A 25,535-nucleotide genomic window follows, 5' to 3' on the forward strand; every position below is an offset into this window, starting at 1 on the left:
CGACCCGACGAGCCCGACGATTTGGAAGGCCCGTCCGAGTCGACGGGGCCATCCGTGTCGTCGGGCCCGTCTGTGTTGTCAGGCCCTTCTTGATCGTTGGGTTTCCAAATTTATCATGAACTCAAAATATAATTAAGCCTAAAATAAATATTGTTAAAATTAAATTTTATCTCACAATAAATTCAAAAAATTTTTTCGAAACAAGAAATTGAAATGTAAGGTATTTTAATTTCCTTATCCAAACAAGTTATTTAGAAAATGAATGAAATTTAATTACAAACAATTTAAATACAAAGCATTTTAATTTCTAAGCATTATTGAAATGCTCCGTCCAAACACAAGTTTAAGTATTATGGTATGTCCAACTTAAGGTCTTTCCAATTATGGATCTTTCATTGTAAATTATTGCATCAGTGTTTATAATTGAAAAAAAAATCATTTAATGCTCTTTAAGAAGCAATAAGGAAGAGGACAAAGGACATTGCACTATTGATTAGGTTGTTATATAATATCTAAGTGAATATTATTTGGCCGACACAAATTCTAGAAAATGGAAGAGGAGAGAAGGAAAGTAGTTTAGAAGAAATCATAAGATGTTGTTAAATAAACAAAATAAACCATAAAAAAATATTATCCAACTAATATAATGTGCAACCCACCGACACTTACAATCTCTCTGGAAACACCTCTTCCAAACCCATTAACAAATTACGTTACTATTTTCAATACCAAAAATAATTGATTATATAAACAACTCCCATTTCTTATTTCATTATACAATCTCTATTATTCACTTTACCTCATTGGGCATCCCAAGCTCAAATTAAGAGTAAAAGACAATATGAAAAATAAAACTTCAAGGGTTAAGAGATTGATAATGCAAGCTCTATCTGCTCTCCGATTGCATTGTTCATTTCCAAAATCTAACGACTTTACTCATATTCCACCAAGACTCGACCCATATTCAACTAGGAAAAATCAAATCCAATTTAAGAATGAAGAAACGTTCAAAGAAGAAGAAGAAATGTTTGATTTTGCTCCCTTTGATGACCAAAGAGCACTTATGTTTTCATATGGAAAGATTCAAACAACATCAACTATTTCCAACCAATATAGTGTTAAGGCTTCAAATAGAAAGTCCAATAAAAGCAAATCCACAAGTTTCTCAAAGACATGGAGATTTTGGAAAAGCTTTAAACTTCGAAGCAATAGTGGTGGCAAAGGTGCATTTGTTCTTCTCAATACTTCAAGGTCAATGAAATTAAGATCCACTAAGGCGAATAAAGATAGTGGTACTTCAAAGAAAGGAAAAACTACAAAATGCAAAACAACTTTGTCACCTCAGGAGAAGTTTTACTTAATGAATAAAAGAAAAAATGAAACTATTAGGCGAAGATCATTCTTGCCTTATAGACAAAACTTAATTGGATTCTTCAAACCCTAGTTCATTTTGTTGTCCTAATCCAAAGTTTTGAATTAGTTTTAGATTGTTTCCCATGTTTGTGGTAAACCTAACTTTTAAGGTTAGCAACCAATGTATAGAACTTGATGTAAATATCAAAACTACAATTTAGAAATATTATTTTACTCTTTAAGAAAAACAAGAGATTTTACTTTCCTAAATGATAAATAAAATTGTTACATTTTGATTATGTCCTAACCTTTTAGGTCTCATATGTATGTATCCTAACTAACATGGAAGCTATGTATTGGTTACCTTTTGATTTTTATTTTTAATTTATTTTAAACAAGTATATTAAATAATTGTTCCATACATAGAATGTAGCATGTGATAACTTATTTTATAATTGTATTGAAATTACAAAATTAAGAATATATTTTCTTTCAATTACAAACAAAGTTTTTATTCCAATAGGTTGATTTTATTTTTGTAACTTTTGTTGCATCTCATAGCCTTTCTCGAATAGCCATGAAAATGTGCAAAGTGGTAAACATTGCTAATGCAATGAAATTTTGTCATTATATTTAGATAATTAAAAAATAAAGTAGTGATGACATTATAATGACACTTTTGCATAATATGGGTGATAACATGTTTAGACTGTGACTTTTGTCTTAAATTATTACTTTCATTTATGTACGTGATGATGATTTAACTTGTTTGTTTATTTTATAAGAAATATTTTTTTTCATAATCTTTTGTTATTATTGCTACTATTATTATTATTATTTTATATACGAAAAAATTTATTTCTTCTTACAATATGTTTGAAGATAGTAGGTGGATCATATTTTTTTAGCATATGTTCAAAAATTACATAATGATGGTAGAGATTTTTTTCGAGTTCATGATTGGAGCAAAATAAAATGTGTAAGAACAAACCATTCTTAGAATAGTCACAAAAATCATGATAAGATAAGTTATTATCGCTCAACAAAATATTCTTCTTCTAAAATATATGAAAACAAACACCTCTGAAAAAAAACTCTTATATCTATATCTAATTTTTCAACACCTGTTCAATTTTTTGTCCTTCTCCTCTTTTAACCCTTTTAACTCTTCCCGCTCAGTTAAAGATTCATCTTTTGGGGTTGTGGCTTATGAAGAATTTGAATCGTCAGTCTTCTCCTTCATCCTAAACCCCTTCCCGCTCCTCCATTCTTTGGTTCCGAGAAATTGATCGTTGCCCGTTGCTTGCATTTTTGTTTTTCCTAGATTCAACCGCTGAATTTTTGCGTTAAATTTTTGGAAACTTTTGGTTTTGAATTTTTCAGGTTTGGAGAAACAAGGCTTGGAGGTAAGGATTTAAGGTGGTTTGCAAAAAAGAGATTAAAAAAGATTCGATTTTTAGTTTTTTTTTTTGTTTTTCTTTTTATGCTTCAAATGCTTCTCATTTTCCCTTTTTTTGAACTTTTATAGTTGCGGTTGACAGAAGGGATGTCGAAGTAAATATCGAATTTTTTTTTGTTGATGGAAATTTTTATAAGGTGATTTTTTTGGTCAAATGTTGTTGGTGATTTTAAGTGAAATGTTGCAGCAATTCAAATAAACACTTGCATAGATAGGTCTTCTTCTCCCTGATAAGCTTTATTTTATTTTTAGATTTTCTAAGTTTTGTTTTTGTTTTCTTATTTGATTTTATTTCATGGTTCATTAGGCAGTGGCGGATCTTGACCAATAATTTTGGGGGAGCCAAAATAATATATTCAAAATTCAAAATTTATATATTTAATTAGTGTAACTAATACAATAAAAATAAAAATGAATAAATAATTTACTATAATTGTACATACAAAAGAAATCACACATATGTAAAGGATTGTCCTTCGTTCTTTCAGATTTTTGAACTCATCAATAATTGAATTAAAACTAAAATTGTCAACTATTTATTTTTCAACGTAAATATAAACACCTTCCAAATAATTAATATAAAACATGTTCCTCTAATTGAACAATATAATCATTTGTATCATGATTCAAGATACGTTAAGATAAAATATTGAATTTGAATTATTTTCATCGCCACGGATAACTTTCTTTTTACCACTTTTAACAAATAAATTCATTCTTTTATTCTTCATCAATATATCTATTTCTTTTTTAAGTTTAAGATTAAAAAATAATTTATCATAATTAAAAAATGAAAAATTAAGAGTCACTAAAAGAAAAAATCAATGACAAACAAGTTTCAAATAAAAGATAGTTATAAAAAAACACATAGAACAATCATTTTTTTCTCTCATAATCATAAAAAGAAAAATATAAGACTCATATGGTAAAAAATAATGTTAACTATTAAACAAATATTTCATTATCAAGTGGATATATAAAAAATTTACTTTTTTTTTTCACAAATGAAAAAAATAAATAAATGAGAAATGAGAGCAAAAATAACAAATTTGTATTTAACTGTTTTTTTTTTTCAAAATAAAAACAAAAGATCATAATAAGTTGTGAAAAACTTAAAAATACAATGAAAAAATAAAAAATATGTTAATAAATATTTTTTATTTTTTATTATATTTTATTTTATATTTTATTATTTATTAATATTAAATGTTATATTAAAATAAATAAAAAATACTAAATTAAACTTCTATTTTACTATATATTACATATAATTTGAAAATTTTAAAAAAAATAAAAATAATTTATATATATATATAATATAAACAAAATTAAAAAATTAAGGGGGGGCCATGGCCCACTCTGCTCCAATAAAAGTCCGCCACTGTCATTAGGGTTTTGCTAGAAGTCCTGACTTTCAAGGAAAGTTATGATATTGGAGACAACAACAGGAACATGCGTCGGTTCCGATCATGGTGGTGCTCGGATCGTGTTACCGTTTTTGTTTGAGGATTGTGATATGCGGGAATTTATTGGGGCATGTTCCTAGATAATCTATTCACTCCAAATAATTTTTTTGCACTCTATGAAAGAACATGTCCATTTTTCAATTATTTTATTTGAAGAAATAATTTTTTCATCCCATCTTCGTTTATTGTGGCTATGATCTTCCACTTTTTCATCATCTAAGATCCAAGGTCATTTGGGTACTTTAATATTGAACAAGCGTTCATTGTCATATACTAACATGATTCATTGTTTTTCCAAAATTGATTTGATCACAAGTTTTCATATTTTAAGTCCATGATCAAATTTCCAATAATTTCTTAGGAACTCATAATAGGTGATGAGCATGTCAGATTTTTCAAAACTATGACGTGAAAAAGACTAAGATTAAACTAATGAATTCTGAAAACTTTGTAGGTTAGGGAGCTGATGGACAACCATTATATCAATACAAGGTCATAGAAATGTTATAGAGGACCCAAATCAGAGAACCATACCATAATCTCTTTTAAGAGGATCTCATCAAATGTCTTGAATATGAGCTTTTTGGTAACTTTGAGGTACACAAAATTAGCACCGATAATTTCAGTAAAAAGCTTCTTATTGATGTATCGGTTGTTTTACTTAATTTTTTTATGTTTATTTTATGTTTAAAGTTTAAACTTAATGAAGTTAATATGACTCTTCCTATAACCTTATAACCACTAAATATAGTCTTTACTTATTCCAATATTTACTATATTTCAAGTATTCAAAATCAGGTTGCTGATGAAGTGCCTTACCAAGTAAGATGCAAAAATGTAAGATTTAAAAATGTGCTTGCAGAAAAAGTATTCATTTTAAAACAGTTCTTTCAAGATCTAACTAAAATTACTATTGTAATATTCATGCATTCCTTGTCTTTGAGTATGTTAAATATGCTAACATGAGATGATTTTAAATTTTAATTTCACAGGATGAAGAGAGTGGCCAAGAATTGCTAACATCGCGTGGAGGATCATCACTTGATAGTAATTTTCATGGAGTTTGAAGTATATGTTATGATATTTCAAGACTTAGTTAGATTAATTTGACATATCTCTTACATATGTTAGGATTTTTTCAATCATTCATTCTGCACTTTATAATTTGTAATTTGCATTTTAACATACTATTTCCTTGTTTACTATCTAAAAGCATATGGAATTTTGTAGTGTTGTTTGGTGTAATTAATGGTAGAGTTAATGAAAAATCTTGATCACTTTTTATGGAGAAAAGAGAACATAATCCTTTTGATAAGACAAGTAAATATTTGTAAATGAAATATTGGTTAACATATGAATGAAAAGCAATTACTAAATACTTTTATAATATTAAAAAAAATTAAAATATTTCAAACATTTTTTTTTATTTTTAATTGCCAAAATATGATATATTTTGTAGCGGTTTTTAGCCGTCAAAATACGATATATTTTGTGACGGTTTTTAATGTCAACTTTATATTTTGTGGCGATTTTTAACCGTCAAAATATGATATATTTGGTAGCGGTGTTTGACCGTCAAAATATTATATTATTTGTGGCGATTTTTAACCATCAAAATATAATAAAATATCATAAAATAAGAGTAAATTTTGTAGCGGTGTTTAACCCCTAGAATTTTTTTTTCTTTTTTTACAGCAATACCAACGGTTAATTTTTTTGTCACAAATTGTTTTTGACGGATTTTTAAACCATCAAAATTTTCATTTTGGTGAATTTTAACCGCTAAAATTTTTTATTTTAACCGTCACAAATGTCTAATTTTTTTGTAGTGTTATCATTTATAAATTTACTTATATATTAAATATGAAGTTAAATTTCGAAAATTCTTGGGTATTAAAAGAAAATAATAAAATATTTATATTTTTTTACTTAAAATTTATAATTTTTCTGTAGATATATTATTTAACTTTAAATTAAATTATATTATATATGTAACGTTCCAATTTAGTAGAATAATTATAATAAATAAAATGTTATAGGGTTATAGTATAAAATGGAACACCAATAGAAAAAAATATAAGAATTAACCTTCTAAAGTTATCCATAATATTATTAGAGAAAGAGAACTAAGGCACAAAACATTTGCCATAAGCTTAACTTTTGAGAGTGCTCACAGAACAAGGAGTTGCAAAAAAATAAAAAATAAAACGGTATGACAAAAGTTACTCAAAAGAGCATCAGCTACCATGTCCAAAATAAGATAACAACATCACTATCATTCGAACGATCCCCAGGAATCTCCACGTCTGCTCACACCAAGGATTTGGTGATCATCGCAAAAAGAAATACCACAAAAGACAACAAACACAAGCAAAAGGGTAAGCTAGAGATAAAATATTTAACATGTTATTGAGCAAGCAGATTATAAAACAAGCTATAGACAAGCAAAGCAATAAGCACCCAAAACATGTGAAAGCAAATAATTGAAGGACTCTCTAACTTAATATCCAGATCATACTCTTGATATAGAATTCTAAAGGAAGTATGCACATATGCTGGTTTCTGATAATGTAGATTTTTACCATTATCTAGGCTATCTTTTGCTAACAAAATCAACTCCTCTTGAGCTTTTTACCCACTTAATCCTCACTTTTACTTTGCTTTTGTGAATAAATACAATATGGGTTACATAGATCTAATTATGCCATTAATCCCCATTTTTCTGACCAATTTAATGATAGGAAGCTTTTGTCTCAAGCCAAAGAAGTTGTCAACCAGAGAAGAAAGAAGAAAAAAAGCCAAAATTGAAGAGATGAACATAGTAGTTCAAGGCTGAGCGCCATTCTTCTCGCATTTTTTGGGCGTTGAGCGCCAGAAGCCAACGTTGAGCGCTGATTGGCTCGCAATTTTTGGACGTTGAGCGGTGCAGGGACGACGTTGAGCGGCACCTGTGCTGATGTGGCAAAATTAAACCTATTTCTTCTGGATTCTCGAGGGGGAAACGATCTTTGGCAATGGGAGGTGCGAGCAAACTCGTTTTGGAGAGCTTGGAGGTGTGCTAGGACTTGTGGGAACGACTCTTTCTTCCTCCTTGTATCTCTTTCTCTTCCATTTCTTCCATTTGCAAGCTGGAGCTCTCCATGACAATGGAGAGCTAAACCCATTTTTGTTAGGGTTAGATGTAGCCACTGCACTCTTATGTAATTGCAATGCTTTGAATATATAAATGCCTCTTTCATTGAATGCTAGTCTTCTTGTTTCTTTACTTAATGCTTGCATTGATTTAGACATCCATTGCATGATTTTTGATTCATTGGGTGTGAAAATATCTTTTGAAACCTTGATTTGGAACAATAAAACTCAATGGAGATTATACCTAGGAATGGGGCTTGACCCATTGGTTGTATTAAACCCTAGTGCATAAAGCAAATTTACTTATTAAGAGTTCAAGGAATTAACTCTTAATAAGAAAATTTAGGCTTAATCCATTAAGGAATTAGGGTTTCAGTAAAATTGTGGGTTGGCATTGGCATATTAATGTAGAGGATGTAAAATTGTAGTTGCATGAGAGCATAGTTCGTGAATTCTAACCCCAACAATATCAATTCATATCATTTCTAATATTTTCCATTCACTAAATGTCTCTAACTTCCAAAGTTCAATTTTAATCATTTATGCAAAATTTAATTTCATACATGAAACTTAAAATATGGATTCATTCTTTAGTTTAGATTAGTCACTAATTACGCAAATATTTAGTATACACGAGTCTCTTGGGAAACAATATCCCGGTTTTACCGGTTACTACTTGCGCGACCTGGTACACTTGTCGGAGTCTTAACAGTTTCTAAACTCTGCAAAGTCTAGACGCAAGGGGTTATCACCCAACCACACAGGGTTAATCCTCTAATGTCTTGGGCCCAACCCAATACTAGGACCTCCTGCCACTCTCACCACATAAATTATTCTACTTTATGTGAGTGTGAATAATTATTAGATTTCAGGATACCTTCCTTTATCGAGACATCTCCTATATCAAGGTATACACTAATCACCATCACCAAGAGTTTTCCTTGAAACTCTTTTACCAACAAAATCCACATGCCATATCAAGCATTCAATTCTCATGCCAAACCACCACCAACCATACAGTCATGTTTTCCATTTCATACACAACATAACAAGATCCCATTCAATCTCATGCTTTATAAATGCATACCAATGTCCAACCCAACCAAGTCATGGCTCATTACATAACAACACATTATGCAAACGATTTGGGATTTTAGAAATAAAACTGCAGCTTGTGTAAAGCTCCAAAAATTTTGCATTTATATTCAAATTAAAGATGATTGAATCAAGAACCAAATGCAACAAGAACCAACTTAATTGAATAACTATAGAGAAAGTTATGCACCAAACAAGCAACGAAGGTCAATGCTGTCAACAACCAAACTACAGGAACCTTGCGATAAAAACTGCTCTCACTACAGAGCTTCAATTCAAGATCCGACCGGTCAAAGTCAAGAACTAGGTGTTAAGGATCGGCTGTTAAAATTTTAGCTCGATCCAACGATTAACGAAGTAGGAACCCTCATTTTACAAAAAGTGTACAATATAGGAAAATGGGTAGCGCTACACCATATGCTTCTTGGTTGTGAGATTTTGACTTGTTCCACTGCACAATTTGGTATCTTGCACTTTTATTTTCTCAAAATCATTTCAAAGATGTTTATAGATGATACCAAACTGAACAATTGCAACAATCAATATCTCTTATTCCAATTGCAATCCAAACTACATAAAATTCTCTAACCCATAGATACCCAAACATGAAATTCATCCCAATTCAATGCAATCATCAATCAACATACTCAGCACATTCTAGAACAAAAATAAGTACGCACTATTTCAAAGAAAAAGAAGAAGTTCTAGCTTCCCTTACTAGGAAAAGGAGGACTGCAGCGTAAGAGAGCTCTAACAAGGCTCACTGCAACACAACAATAGTGTAAGAAGCTGAAAAAGAAGGACGTACAAGTATGAAAATGAGACCTTGACAAAGACTTCGTGAGACCAAGACTTAGGAACAAAGACAAGCAGAAAGAAAATGGGGTTTTAATGTAACTTACATGGAGATATGAGCTCAAACAGCTCTGAATAAGGACGGTTCACTGGCTCAAGGTGCAAAGGTTGGTGCCCTAACAGAGCTCTTGCAGCACTACAAGGAAGGGGCAGAGATTGTTTTCTGTAAAAAAAATGGCAGAATGTAGAGTGAGTGGCTGTGAAGGGGTCTTGGGGGGTCCAAAGTGGGCTGAACATGGAGCCTTGAAAAGGTTAGACCCCAACCCCTATTTGGAACAAAGTGTAAAAATAAAAAAGGTCTCACAATATATATAAATAATATAAATAAAATAAAAAGTTACAAAAATATTTGTAATAAATTAGAATAACATGATATCTATTATTTAATAATATGATTAATTTCTGTCAATTAACTCGTACAATTTTTTTAATATTATTATAAAATAGAAAATAAATTCTATGAAATTATAAAATAAAATTTAAATTTAATTTATTTTTTTTTCTTTTATGAATTCAAATAAAATATTTAGTTAATATGTCAAACATTAATTAATTAGTATAATAATAATAATAATAAATATATTACAATATTCTAAAATTGTGTGTGATTTTCAATGTTATCCACTTTTAAGCTAAATGGAGACTATGCCAACCAATTAAAGATTTAATAAAGATAACCCACTAATTGGATGTAGTAATAAAGTAAAAGATCAATTAAACAGAAGTTATGGATGATGAAAACGAGCAAAAAGTAAGTTAAGTAGACTAAAAATGTTAACCAATCACTTCTAATTTTATAATAATCTGCTTTTCTAACAGACAAAAGTTTAAAGAGAATAAAAGGTTTTCTTATTTCAAGAAGTGGGCATGGCAGTACAGGAATTACATTTTGTGGAGGCTTTTTATTGGCGATTAAGCTAATTTTTATTGCTATTGATTTTACTTTTAACCAAGACCTTAACAAAAACAATGTTAATATACTCATAACCCATATATTCCAAATGAAAAATCGTATTAAAGTATTATATAATATTACACACTTGGCACTAAAATATATCTGAGGGGTAAAAAAAAAAGTAGAGAACATAATTAACATTTGAAGTAACATGATATTTGAAAATCTAAGACAAATAGTACAGAAGATTGAACAGAAAAAGACATAGAATGATTTGGTAAGTATAAAGAAAGGGTTGTTGTGTTGGAGTTCCATCATGCACCCGCTCTAAGCTCTTCTCCTGCGCCTGCTCCATGACCATGATGAGGACCTTGCACTTTGGTCCTTATAATCGGTGGTGGCATTCTTTTCTCAACCCCAAATTCAATATCACCTTCATCCCTCGGACGCAAATCATGGATCTGTGGCCTATGCTGCATAGGACCTCTCTGGTTGCTGCTGCTGATGCTACTGTGCCTATTGTAGCGCTTGTTGCAAAGGCGACCAAGAACACAAGCAACCACAGAAATTACTAGAATTATGGCAAGGACAATGAAAACTGCTCCAAAAGACCCATTTGAGTGGTGAGATGATGATGAGGGTGGCTGATTTGTAGGGTAAACTTGGACTGGTTGCTGTGGCTGATCTTGAAGAGACATGCCTGGGAAAGAGAAATGGAAATTCTTCAGATTTGGGAGTAAAAAGGGGTTTCGATGATATTATTAAGTTTGATGTCCCTTGTTTGTTCTTTGAGTGCAGGTTAAGATTCATAGGGTTAACTCATCAAGCAAAGCAATTGCTAGATTATCTATCACAACAGGTTTTCTGTTGCAATGTTGGTTCACGTAATTAATTAGGGTTTCAATTTTAGCATCTAAAAGGTGGAAAGATGAGAACATTCTTTAATAAAGACAACTAAAGACATTCCTTGTGCTGTGTTCTTTAGGTATTGGCTCTTTTAATTTGCTTTCTACATCAAAGAAAATAATAATAAATATTATATATAATGTAAGAGCTTTGTTCTTTGTTTGATTTGTATAGAAAGTCGCAAGAGCTTGGTGATGTAAGAGAATCACCCTTCATCCAAGTATACCATTATTACGTTCATGTTAAATCATTGGAATTATTACTATAGCTAGTTTCTGAACTATGCATATGTAACATTAGAGTACACGCATCTTTTTATTTGTTGATTGCTTGTTGGGTATAGTTTCTTACATGAAAGATAATTTAAGATGTTCTAATACCAATTGTATTTTTTTTTTAATATGTTTAATTTTTTTAATTTTTCAATTTTTTAATATAGAATCGGAAGACAATTATATTTGTCGAAAGGATAGAAGATGACTTTCTTTTACTTCATTCCCTTTTTCATGAATATAATACTATTTTTAAACTATTCTACAGTTATAGTATGAGCATGAATTCATCTTAAAAACTCTTTTTTTTTAATGTCACATACTATTAATTATAGAAGAAATTAAAGTTGTGGAAAGTGGTATCATCATGGTTTAAACGTGGGTATCGGGATTGAAATATCAATCAATAAGGAAAACCAATCTTATCTACTAAATGGAATCGCATTCCCTTTGTTCCTTTTTCTCTTTTTACAAAAGAAGCAATATGCTCTTCGGCATTGGTTTACATTATATTCTAACAAGAAAAAAGAGACTCTCTGAAAAATAAATAAATAATAAATAATGAATAACTTTTAATATGGTGTAACGAATCTAAGTATATGAAGAGTATTCAAAAAGTAGAATAAGAGAAAAAAAAACAAATAAAATAAATAAGATTGTAACATAGAAATAATAGTTTACATGAGTAGTTAAAAAAATATATACTAGTTACTTATTATCGTCGTACGATGTCATCCTCTTTTTCTTTCTTCCACCATTATACCTTTTATGATTAATATTTTATAATATATATATATATATATATATATATATAAAGTTAATATTTTTTATTAAGTAAAACTTACTTGAAACCTAAATTAGAAAATAATTTGGTAGTAAAATAAATATATAGAGAAGTTAAGGATTAACAAAATCAAAAAGTTCTTTTCATCAGTATGGATTCATGATCGTCTCTAATGATTGTTCTCTTCAATCATTAAGAAAACTAATCATTGAAAGTTCATATAACTCTAATAAAAGTACGAACAGCATCATCTATATATTTTATGAAGAAACAAACATTCAACTCTTTACTATTTTTAGTAGTGTATTTAGATAATTTAAAAAGTAATTTATTTATTTGGTAAATTTAAAATTCTTATAAATAAAATGAGTTATTTGAATCATGGAATTTAAAAGAAATTGAAATTTAAGAATTTTAATAAGATATTTTAAATAATAAAACTATAGAATTTGAAATTTACTAGCAAAATTAGAATTGAAATTCCACGAGTTATAACCCTCTTTATATTTATATATATATATATATATATATATATATATATATATATGAAAAAAATTAAATATTAAATATTATTTGAATAGTTAAATTTTAATACTTTTGGTAAGTTTTAATTCTAAAAATATAAAATGAAATTTTATTTTATATGAGAAAATAAATTAGTATCCATAAGCTACACTCAAATATATAATATAGATTGACTCTTCCAACACATTTCTCACGCTGAAATATATATCTATCGAGTATAAAATTAAACATTAATAGTATTCGATAATAGTCTGATAGTGAGTGAAATCATAGATCCAACAAATAACGACATTTGTTATGATAGTCTCTAATAATTTTGATATCATGTTAAGAAGATAATTATTTAATTCCATAAAATCAACTTATAAGATGAGATTTGCACTCACTTGTATACTCTAAATTAATTTTATTTCTAATTAATATAGAACTTCAAACAAAATATAAAATATTTTAATTATTCTATCCAAACAAAATATTTAAAAAACTATAATTTCAAATAATTTAAATATCATTTATTTAAATTTCTTAAAATTATAGAAATCACCTTGTCAAAACACAAGGTAAAGGCATACCCAAACACTATTTTTAATGATATTGAGAGATAGTTAGGATTATGAAATCAGTTATGTGATTATCTTGATAACCACAAACTATAGAACTTATAACACTAGTATCATCTGGACTCTATTGTTGGTATCTACCTTTATCTTAAAGTGTGTTGTTCTTACAGTATCTCATGACTCAACATACAACGTTAAAGTTTTACCATTTTGAAAGATTCTAAAAGAGTTTTCACTGTAATTCAATATCAATAAACACCTATTTAGAGGTATCGTCACACATTTCAACTGTAGTGGGAAGTCTCACCCCTAAAAATGAAACCAATAATTAGAAGTTACAGAAGAGGCAAGTTCCGACAATGTTGGACTATGGAAAATGGGGTTTTTTCCTACACCTCAGTGATTTTATTTTGCACCTCCGAGCACTTTTTAAAATTTAAAAATGTCTTTTGACTATTTGAGCAGAGTAACACACTTCTCATCCCAAAAATATCCAATGTAGGTCGAGGACTTCCAAATGGCGAAAACACACACACATATATTCATTTTTAATTTTAATTTTAATTTTAATTTTATTTATTTTTTAATTTTATTTATCTTTTAATTCATTATATAAAAACAAAATTATATATATATATATTAATATTTTATTTTATTTTTAAAATATATATTAAGAAATATTAAAAATTGTAAAAAATATAAATTTTAAAAAAATAAAAAATAAATAAAAGCAAGCCGATTATAAAACAGGTTATAGACAAGTAAAAGCAGTACCCAAAACATGTGAAAGCAAAAAATAAAGGAAGTATGCACCTATGCTGGTTTCTAAACTCTGCAGAGTCTAGAGGCAAGGGGTTATCACCCAACCACACACAGGGTTAATCCTATGATGTCTTGGACCCAATATGTCCCAAGACTAGGATCTCATGCCACTCTCACCACATAAATTATTTTACTCTATGTGAGCGTGAATAATTATTAGAGTTTAGGATATCTTCCTTTATCTAGACATCTCCTATATCAAGGTATACACTAACCATCATCACTAAGAGTTTACCCTTGAAACTCTTTTACCAACAAAATCCACATGTCATATCAAGCATTCAATTTTCATACCAAACCACCATCAACCATACAGTTATGTTTTCCATTTCATACACAACATAACAAAATCTCATTCAATCTCATGCTTTATAAATGCATACCAATATCCAACCCAACCAAGTCATGGCTCATTACATAACAACACATTATGCAAACGATTTGGGAGTTTAGAAATAAAATTGCAACTTGTGTAAATCTCCAAAAATTTTGTATTTATATTCAAATTAAAGATGATTGAATCAAGAACCAAATGCAACAAGAATCAACTTAAATGAATAACTATAGAGAAAGTTATGCACCAAACAAGCAACAAAGGTCAATGCTGTCAACAACCAAATTACAGGAACCTTGCGATAAAAACTGCTCTCACTACAGATCTCCAATTCAAGATCTGACCAGTCAAAGTCAAGAACTAGGTGTTAAGGATCAGCTGTTACAATTTCAGCTCGATCCAACAGTTAACAAAGTAGGAACCCTCATTTTACGAAAAGTATACAGTGTAGGAAAATGGGTAGCACCACACCATATGCTTCTTGGTTGTGAGATTTTTACTTGTTCCACTGCACTTGATTATATATCAAAGAAAAAAGAAGTTGTAGCTTCCCTTACCTTAATGAGACTTAGCTAAACGAAACTGAACTTTAAGGAAGAGCACCACAGCTGCAGGAACAAATTAAGGAGCTGAAATATATCGACACCTAAATCAAAATAGAGTTACAAGAACGAACCCTAAGCAAGGCCACCACAATATAGCTGGAAAAAGGAATGTTGAGGTCTACTTACATGGACATATGAGCTCAGACAGCTCTGAACATGGATGACTCACTAGCTCATGGAGACAAGAGTTGGTGTTCTAGCAGAGCTCTTGCAGCACTACAAGGGAGGGGAGAAACTGTTGTCTGTAAAAAGTGGCAGAATGAAGAGTAAGTAACTGTGAGGGGGTCTTAGGAGTTTCAAAATGGGTTGAACTTGGGCCCTTGAAAAGACCAGGTCCAACCCTTTCTTAGAACAGAGTGTAAAATAGAAAAAAAAAATGTCTCACATTAACTTTTTTAAATTTTATTTAAAGTTTAAATTTTTGAATTATAATTATTTTTTCTTTAGTTTATTATTTTCTGTTTTATTTATTTTCATCTTTTAATATGCATTTGAAAAATAAAATAAAATATTAATATTTCTTAATATATTTCAAAAGTAAAATTAAATTTTATATATATACATATATATATATATATATATATATATATATATATATATATATATATATATATATATATATATATATATATATATATATATATTTGGCTTTCGAAATTTGGAAGTTCATAAACTTCACCTTACGTCAACATCCAAAAATATCCTTCATAAGAAGTCGACGTTGGGATAAGATTTGTGTTATTCTGGTCAAATGGTGAAATGGTACTTTTGAAATTTAGAAAGTATTTGAGGTTACAGAAAAACTCTTGGATTTGCATTGAAAATGCAGTAGTCCAGCTGATTATTAGATTGGGCCGCTTCTTCATGCACGTCTATGTATTTTTTTCCCGTATCTTCAAATTAAAAAATAAAATAACTTTGTTTCTTTTTAGGTTATAAAATTTGTAACTCAAAAATCGCTTATAAATTATGAAATTTGAAAACTATTTCTTTTTCTTAAAAACGTTTATAATTTATATAATGGGGAAGTCAAAAATAATGATTTTATATTATAAAATGTGAAAGTTAAATGATTTTTAAATTATACAATTTAGAGTTTTTATTTTCTTAACTTTTTTTATTACATAATTTATAAATTATTTTTAACTTTCGGATCACATAATAAAAAAATAAAATAAAACCTTTGTTATGTAACATCCTACCTATGATACTATTAAATTACTTGGTAAAATTTATAAATTTCAAAATCTTTTATTTTACAATTTTCATACCCAACTGAAAATTTAAATTTTCATTTATTTATTCAAATAACATAGAAGTAAGATTTTAAAAATCCATAATTTAATCAAAGTGTACATTATTTTTCAATAATATTTATTTAGCACAACATTTATAAAACAAATTATTTTTTCGAAGCAAAAGCAAAGTTCTTCACTATTATGCATCCAGATCAACATCAACAACAACATATGCTCCTACACATTGAAATATATATATACACTCATCACAGTCAAACACATGCATCTACGAGTGAGCTAACATATATCAATCATTATAACCAATGATATACATGAATAATAATATAACAATTTACCGAAACTTTTCTTAACTCTAGTGTCTTACAATACCATTCAATTTCATCAATTGTCAATCATTCAAAGAGTTTATTGTCTCAAACAATGGTTCAAAGATATTGTCACTAGTGATCACAGTGTCAAAAATGTCACTAGTGATCACAGTGTTTAAAACATGTCATCACAAAAATTAATACAATCACTAGTGATCTCATGTCAAAAATCAATTTATAACTCTGGAAAGCAGCTTACCACAACCACTTATCACTAGAGCAATAACCCTTCCTACTTCTCTTAAGTCTTACGGATAGAATCCACTTCCCATCACTTCTCCCGAGAGCTTTCCTGACAAAGTATACATATGTCATTTTCCATTACTCTCCTCAAGAGTTTTTCCAACAAAGTACACAGGTGTCACTTCCCATTACTCCTCGAGAGCTTCTCCATCAAAGTACACAGTCTCATAACTCTCATTGAGAGCTCTAGTAAAATTCACTTCCCATATAATTATATCATATATAGTTATGCAGATTTACCCTTCTCATTGTTCTCCCATTAACTTCGGACAAAATTATACTCAAACTCATTACTAAAATTGATAGGATGTACACTTTTTCTTTGTCACCACACATCCACAATACTGAACAATATAATGTCACATACATTAACTCATTGTTAACTCATTCGTCACATGTATAAATCAATTTAGTCTTGCATGTACAGTACCACAACAAAATCTAAATCACAGCATATTTAACAATTATCAATTTTTCAGATTTTATGAAATTAACGAATGCACACATTATGCTGCCATTTTATAGAACTACACCAATAATTACCAACATCAATTACTTAGAAACACAAACTGATGTTAATACTAGATCATTCCTATAATATTATCAAAACCGTGTGAGTATTTTATTCTTTTGATTATCACAACTATATACTTCTTTTAATTTCATATATAAAAAAAACACAAAGCACAGTTATACCATGCCACATTAAATATTCATTTATCATATATATATATATATATATATATATATATATATATATATATATATATATATATATATATATATATATATATATATATATATATATATATATATATATAATCTGCACAAAATTCCTACTTGAATATTGTATAAATTATTATAAACTATAAATTATTAAATATATCATAACCTACCTTATGTATAATTCTAAAGAGTTTTTTTACTGCCTTTTCATATAACCATGATAAAACCAATATCTAATAATCAAACAAATAAAAAATTTACGTACAACAAAAAAAACCCTCTGCATAATACTCAAAAACAAAACGCGTCAAGTACGTAAGAAAAAATAACCACGGCCTAAAATGCTTTCATTATGCAGTTGTACTTACTTGTCAGGGAGTTTCTTGTTATAAAAATTACAAAAATTTTGAAAAAAAAAATAGTATTTTCTCAAAATACTTGCAAATTTCATTCTATAAAATGTTAAGTTTGATAATTTTTTAGCTCTAAAAATTATGTTATGGATATAAATGAAATTGGATACACAAGGAAAAAATGAAGAAAAACTTTATAAAAGACTCTTTTAACTTAAGAGGTTAGTTTCATTCATTTATTAAACTTTTATAATTTCATATTTTATTTTTATTATGCTTTTATATGTGTTAATTAATATATATTTTGTGATTTGACGTTAAAGTTACTATATGATTATATGATTATGTGCGGTCATGTTTGGATTAATATTGTTGTGCTATAATATTGGTCTTGTTTTTGTTTTAAAAAATATAATTTGATTTTAATAAGCTAAAATTACTTCTAATGGAAGTTTTAGTAATTTTAAAAGACTAAAAATCTGTTGTAATCCGCTAAAATGCATTGGGACCTGTTTAAAAATTGTTCTCATTATTTTTATCAATTAATTCACAATTTTAATTAATTAAATTTATTAGAAAATGGTATTTTATGTTTTTTATGCTTTTAACTTATTAAAATCTTAATGTTTTTATTGGTTAAATTCAACCATTCGTAAACTTAATGCAGGATGTCCATCAAACTATTTGATGTGAACAAACCTGTACAAACCATTTTTATCTACTTCCTATATATATAAAGCACAACAACATTTTTATAAATAAAGATAAATATATTTAAGTTGAATATAAAAGAACCTAGAACTAAATATCTAAATTTATTAAAATCTTAAAACTTAATTAAGTTTGATTATTTTAATGTATGTATTTTATTGATTATCAATATATTATTTATTAAAATCTTAAACAAAATCTCTTCTACAAAATTAATCATTTAATCCTTTTCAATGGAAACATGTTTAGAAATTCAAAATATATTTAAGAATTTTTCTTCAATAATAATATCGTAAATACTTTTATGAATATATATATAGTTTTTAATTATTAATAATTGAAAATAATGTACACAATAATTTAATTAGTAGGATAATAAAAACAACAAAAATATGCAAAATAAATATTTACACTGTGAACTGCGAAAATCAAAATGCTAGTTAAAGGCATTTCGTGTTCGCAAAGACAGATCTGAAGTTAATAGAGTTAAAAAGACTAGAGAGAGACGAAAGCAAGGGAAACGAAAAAAACCTTTCTTTTACACGCGACGCCCTAATTCATTCTCTTCTCCGTTCTCTGTGTATTCCATTCTCCGTTCACTCACCATGACGAAGCAACATGCTAATTGGTCTCCATACGATAACAATGGAGGGTAAGGGTTTCCTTTCCCTCTCTCGGAAGGAGTGTTTTCAATTTTTCAATTTTTCATTCGTTGATTTGTTTGTTCACTTTGAGTAGATCATGTGTTGCGATTGCTGGAGCCGATTACTGTGTTATTGCCGCAGATACCAGAATGTCCACTGGTTACAACATCCTCACTCGGGATTACTCCAAAATCTCCCAATTGTATGATTTTTCCCAAAAATTAAGTCTCGTCCCAAATAATTACTTTTTTATTTTTCAATTTTTCTGGAGTTGCTTATTTTACTTTATCGTAGTATTGTTTATATCTTAGCATTGTTTGTTTGTGTTGCTTGAGGATGTAACTAAGGTTTCTATTGTTTATCGACAGAGCGGAGAAGTGTGTGATGGCTTCTTCTGGTTTTCAAGCTGATGTGAAAGCCTTGCAGAAGGTTTTGTCTGCTAGACATTTGGTGAGCTAAAAACTCTCAACTATTGAAACAACTGAATAGTGCTACTTAAGCTTGTGATTTCTTTTGAGGTTGCTTTGTAATTTACAAACTGTTCTATGCTTAATCTCTTGGTGTGTGTTTTCTGCGCTACTTTATCTATGTTGATGTTGGATGAACTAAGAACTATGATTGGGTCCAATCTAGTTTGTTTCCAACCTTCCCGTGATTAAAATAACTCGTTATATTATGAAATGATAAACCTAGAGTAAACATGTTAGGAAAGTGATTAAAATAACTTGTTATATTATGAAATAATAAACCTAGAGTAAACATGTTAGGAAAGTACTCATCTAACTTGGCTTGGCTGAAGTGAGCGAACATCTTAATAATATGTTTTTATTTGTACAAGTAAGGCGTTGAGTGAATGTGTTGATACTTGGTTTAGCTTATATAAAAGAAATAATAATCACTAAATTTTACCAGCTTTCTAATCGGTGTTTTGAAAAAATGTGATTATCTTGTAAAACTTGAGTTATCAGACTTGGTCTAATAAAGTTTAGTTTTTTTTCTTTTTTTGTATGGATGTATGCAACTGGATTAGTTATTTTTTGTCTTAGATGTTAGTTGTAAGTTGTAAACATCAATGAAGCCTCTGCACACAAAATCCATCCATGAATGGTACCATACAGTACCTGTCATCAGGAAGTAGACTGTCATCACCAAATTCATCCACAGCCAAATATTTAACCACTCTACATGACATGCAAGAAGTAGACTGTCATCACCAAATTCATCCACAGCCAAATATTTAACCACTCTACATGACATGCATTTGCACGTATCCTCAACAGAACAACAACCACAGAAATCAAATGTTGAATTTAGTAGATGAAAATTCAATATCTTAAGTACTTCTCAATTCTAGTTTGTTTTTATTCCTATACAGTGCTAGTAGATTTAAATTAGATTGAAACCTTAAATTACTAAATTTTCTTGATTAGATCCTACTGTACCTTGCAATTTACCATTTGAATTTTAGGGTCAATGGTATCATTTGATACTTTGTAGTTAGAGGTACTTATGAGTCATATCACAATTTATTGTCTCCAATTCTGTGCGGTCACTAAAGTGTTTATTGACTGCCCTCTTTCGGGTTTGTATTAAATTATGAAACATTCCAGAGTTAGACACTGTTATGTTAGCTGCACGATATCAAAATTTCAAGGCATTTAGTAAGAGTATTGGTGTTTGAGATTATTGAGAAGGAAGCACATATGGATGGATATTTACGGACTTGTATAAAGTAACGAGTTTAAAGGTTGGATTTGTGTCTAGTGAAATGAAGGATCTTCATGGATTTGCATAAAGAAATCAAAAGCATTATAAATCAGAGGAGAAGGGGAAGGTACAATGCACATATGCTTGCTTGATGTGAGTCGGGGAATACATACATTATGATTTTCTGCCCTAGTGGTGACAACGTTAAGATGTTAATATTGATGTGTACCATAAAGAATGGGTCTTGACTTTTTTTTTCTTTTATACCTTTACATTTTGTGTTTATATTCCCCTCTCCAAACCCCACTATGCCGGAGTCTGGGCTCTGGGCTACCCTTTTATATTGTAAAACCGGGGAAACTGCTGTATTTGGCCCTTTATTTGTTATGTACCTTCAGTTTCTCTCTTATTTTTAAGTTCACCGTGACAAAAAACTTGCTAGCCTTTCGTGGAACTGATGTTATATCATCTTTTGACTTTGAATACAGATTTATCAGCATCAACATAACAAGCAAATGAGCTGCCCTGCAATGGGTCAGCTTCTTTCAAACACACTTTATTACAAACGCTTCTTTCCCTATTATGCATTCAATGTTTTGGGTGGCCTTGACAATGAAGGTATGCTATTTTTAGCTTTCTATGCTTGTTCACATCTCATTTTTATAATTGCTAATTGCTAATTGCCACTTCAACCTGAAACAGGAAAGGGATGTGTTTTCACATATGATGCTGTTGGTTCCTATGAGAGGGTTGGATATAGCTCTCAGGGTTCTGGATCCACACTTATCATGCCATTTCTGGATAACCAGCTGAAGTCTCCTAGCCCACTCCTGTTACCTGCCAAGGTGACATTTTGAAATTGGCGCTTTGCTTGAAATATTTGATTCTTGGAGTTTTATAGATTGAGACTTACATTAAAAATATTCTTTCAGGATGCTGTTACTCCACTGTCTGAATCAGAAGCAGTTGATCTGGTGAAAACCGTTTTTGCATCTGCAACTGAGAGAGATATATACACCGTAAGTTTGTGTGATATTATTACCATTTGACTGTAGGATGAACCTGCAACTTAATGTGAATGTTTTTACAGGGAGACAAGGTTGAAATCGTCATCCTAAATGCCAGTGGTATTCGTCGTGAATACATGGACCTAAGGAAAGACTAGTGCTCTCTACAAAATGTTTGAAATGCTTCTGGAATTTTAAATGACAGTGGGGTTTTCCCATGAGGTGAAATTAAGAATAGCATTTCCTGTGAAGTTGCTTTGAACAAGTATTACTACTCTCTTCACATTATAACTACTGTGATTTCACTTATATTTGCATTGGATTTTTGTTAGTCTGTTTCATAACTTTTGTGTGCGTTTTATATCTTGTTATAACATGTTTAAGTGCCGTCTTTTTCTCATGATTGCATTGTGTTTTGCTTCGCACGTTCAATATCCCGCGAATATTTTCCCAAAATTACTTTTAAACCATTTCGTTAAGGTATAAACATGGTCCTCCTTGAGGTTGCTAGTTATCAGAAAGTCCCCTAAACATGACGAATGCATTTTTGAAACAGAACGCATAAATATTTTTGAAATAAGGAGATTCAATGTGCATCGAACTCGGTGAAGTAGAATGTGGGGCAATTAATGAAATTCAGGAAAGGAACATCTTCGTTTCATTCCTTTGGGCAAGATTTTGAAGTATATGGTGATTTTTCCAATTCCAATAATTTAAAATTTGCTGCCATAGTAGAGCATTATACAGCTGAATTCATCCGATCATAGATGCATGCTGATGTGATTTCTGCATTACTTGGTATATGTTAATGACCAACAACTTAGGAATCTAAGAAACACTACTCGGAGGCATCAACACTTTCTACTGGAGTAGTATCTTCACCTGCATAAAAATATGTTCACACCGAGATAATCATAGCAAAAGTGTAAAATAAAACACAAACAACACTACACTGATACATAGCATGATAAGCTAGTGACAAGGAAAAATTCTAAAATAATTAAATCATGTCAATTGCACCAACCATAAGTATAATAAAATACAATATATATATATGCAAAACAGTTGACATTAAACTCAATTATTCGGATACTTTTTCTTGACATTGAATTCACTAGAGGTGGAGGTGTGTATTTGTGATGGTTTTTAGACCTTGTATAGTCTAGTCTCAAGGAATTATTAATCAATCACACATAAGGTAAATTTTCTTCATGCCTAGAACCAAAATAAGTCTTGTGACTAGGATCTTCTACGAGTCTCACCTTCATTCTACTCTATTTGAGTGTGAATAATCATTAGAGTTCAGGATACATCCTTATTGAAATCTCCTATGTCAAGGGATGTGACATACACTAAAATTACCATCACAAGAATTTCTCCATGAATTCCTCTAAACACCATCATCTTAGATGCTCACAATCATATTATCATATCAAATATTAACTAGGGATGACAATGCGGGTCGGCCCGGCCCGCCCTACATTTCTAAAGCGGCCTGAAAATTTTGGCCCACCCCGCATAAGTGCAGCCCGCAGGCTAGCCTGCTTATGTATTTCTTTTTTTTTTTAAAAAAAATCTTATAATAAAGCTTTCAATGTTCAAAAAATTGGAAAACTTTAACAAGTTCACAAAATTAAACAAAGGCTTTGGGAAGTTGGATAATAAATTGATAATTCAACATTTTCATCATATTCATATTTGTACTTTGACATACACGATGTATTATTCAAATTTTAGCACGTTAAAAAATACATAACACTTATTTCTAGTCATACAAAAATTTGGAACGTTCATGCAAAAGTCCAGAAGAAGAGTAATTAATATACACAAGTGCAAGTTTTTTTATGCGGGTTGTGGGCTTTTACGGGTTGGGCACCTACGGACCTGCTAGCTCAACGTCTTGGCCCGCCCCGCGTTTTTTTGGCGGGCCTGCAGGTTGGCCCACCAAGCCAAACCCATATTGCCATCCTTAATATTAACCATTTAAAATTATTAAAAATATCAAATCATCCAAACAGAACCATTCACAACATAAAAAGAGTAAACATAACCAATCAGGGAAGACTAGCGCTAAGCGCCATTCTCCTCGCAATAAGTGGCACTCAATGTCACCTTGGCGCCGCTTAGCGCCCAACAATTCACAAAAAGTGATGCATAGTGATACAATCCATTGCTCAACACCATGGAGCTAAAATGATCCCAAACCTGTAGCACACAACTGGTGCTCGACGTTGAACCAATTGAGAGCAGATGAAATTGGTACTCCTCTCTTCGGGTATTGGTTTAAAACATTTTTATAACCTTGGAGCTTGTACCAATTTGATCAATGACTCAGATTCTAAATTCTCCCAATTAACACAAAATCAAACAATAACACTCATCATGATATTAAACATTCCAAATGCATCAATCATACACACCAGACATATTCATTATAACAGCTCAAGTTTATCATCAAAATACAATCAATCAAAGACAGGAAAAACATCAATTTTATTAAACTCACACACAAGTGACAAAGAGTTTCCCTTACCTTCACAGAATTGTTCACAAACCCAAAACATGGAAACACCTCCTAACTTGTAGGGTATTCCTTTTTACACCTAGAGACATCAACAAAATATCTGACCACGCCAACAAGAATATTGGTCAATAGAGATTCAAGAAACACTAACAAGATACTTTCAAATACTTTATATATTAAATAAAAGTAACTCGAATTATACATTCCACCCATATCATATAATAGTTTCACTAAATAATTTTATACTTATGCATTATTAATAGATTAGTATTAGTACAGTTCCTCACACTTTTTGTAAGCTATATATTGTCAAACTTCATATATATATATATATATATATATATATATATATATATATATATATATATATATATATATATATATATATATATATATAAATATAAATAAAAGGATCTCGCAAAGTCACCATTTTTTGTTTTCAATTGTGAGTGTCGTCTATAATTTAAGATTTAACCTTTTATCATTTATTTCAAATAAATTAGAATTCTGAAATATTATAAATAAAATTAATGTTTATGCAAAACTAGGTGAGTAAGTTATAATATTAATATGACTAGTTTAGAATGTTTAACATATGCCCGTCTAGCTCAGTTGGTAGAGCGCAAGGCTCTTAACCTTGTGGTCGTGGGTTCGAGCCCCACGGTGGGCGTTTAGTGTTATGTCTTTTTTTGCTTTTAATTTCTTTTCATAGTTTTAATATTCGCGTTTTATTTTTGTGTCATGCATTCTCTTGCTTTTAAATTTTTTTTTCTTAATTTTAATATTGCATTTAGTTTGTCTTATTTAAATTTGTGAAGTTATTTTTATATACTTAATTTTAATAATGATGAAATTTTATTTTTTTTAAACGTAGAAAATAAACATAAAACATGCTTATTTTATTAAAAGAACCTTTATTTTATTTTTTTT

General features: G+C 29.7%; 2 protein-coding genes and 1 non-coding gene across 3 annotated transcripts; 2 read left to right on the top strand and 1 right to left on the bottom strand.

The window, feature by feature from the left end:
* Positions 1–10,353: 10,353 nt before the first annotated feature.
* On the bottom strand, positions 10,354–11,190 carry LOC114179003 (uncharacterized). The gene has a single exon (XM_028065185.2). It carries the CDS (start codon positions 10,951–10,953, stop codon positions 10,570–10,572), a length of 384 nt encoding a protein of 127 aa, XP_027920986.1. The 5' UTR covers positions 10,954–11,190; the 3' UTR covers positions 10,354–10,569.
* Positions 11,191–19,168: 7,978 nt separating this feature from the next.
* Positions 19,169–22,481, top strand: PBF1 (N-terminal nucleophile aminohydrolases (Ntn hydrolases) superfamily protein). The gene is made up of 7 exons (XM_028061124.2): positions 19,169–19,375; positions 19,462–19,569; positions 19,736–19,817; positions 21,563–21,692; positions 21,777–21,919; positions 22,007–22,093; positions 22,165–22,481. Exons 1-7 carry the CDS (start codon positions 19,329–19,331, stop codon positions 22,237–22,239), a joined length of 672 nt encoding a protein of 223 aa, XP_027916925.1. The 5' UTR covers positions 19,169–19,328; the 3' UTR covers positions 22,240–22,481.
* Positions 22,482–25,202: 2,721 nt separating this feature from the next.
* On the top strand, positions 25,203–25,275 carry TRNAK-CUU (transfer RNA lysine (anticodon CUU)). The gene has a single exon. It is a non-coding gene; the product is annotated as a tRNA-Lys (tRNA).
* The last annotated feature ends 260 nt before the right edge of the window (positions 25,276–25,535 follow it).

The sequence above is a fragment of the Vigna unguiculata genome, chromosome 3 (genome assembly GCF_037176805.1).
Source record: "Vigna unguiculata cultivar grain cowpea cultivar isolate G323 ecotype 2 chromosome 3, ASM3717680v1, whole genome shotgun sequence".
Classification (NCBI taxonomy): Eukaryota; Viridiplantae; Streptophyta; class Magnoliopsida; order Fabales; family Fabaceae; genus Vigna; species Vigna unguiculata.

Bases quoted from the DNA above. Each gene is read 5' to 3' on its own strand.
- PBF1 (XM_028061124.2), top strand. From the start codon at position 19,329: ATGACGAAGCAACATGCTAATTGGTCTCCATACGATAACAATGGAGG. The intron at 21,693-21,776 runs GTATGCTATTTT...AACCTGAAACAG, and splicing joins GGGTGGCCTTGACAATGAAG to GAAAGGGATGTGTTTTCACA. The intron at 21,920-22,006 runs GTGACATTTTGA...ATATTCTTTCAG, and splicing joins CACTCCTGTTACCTGCCAAG to GATGCTGTTACTCCACTGTC.
- LOC114179003 (XM_028065185.2), bottom strand. From the start codon at position 10,953: ATGTCTCTTCAAGATCAGCCACAGCAACCAGTCCAAGTTTACCCTACA.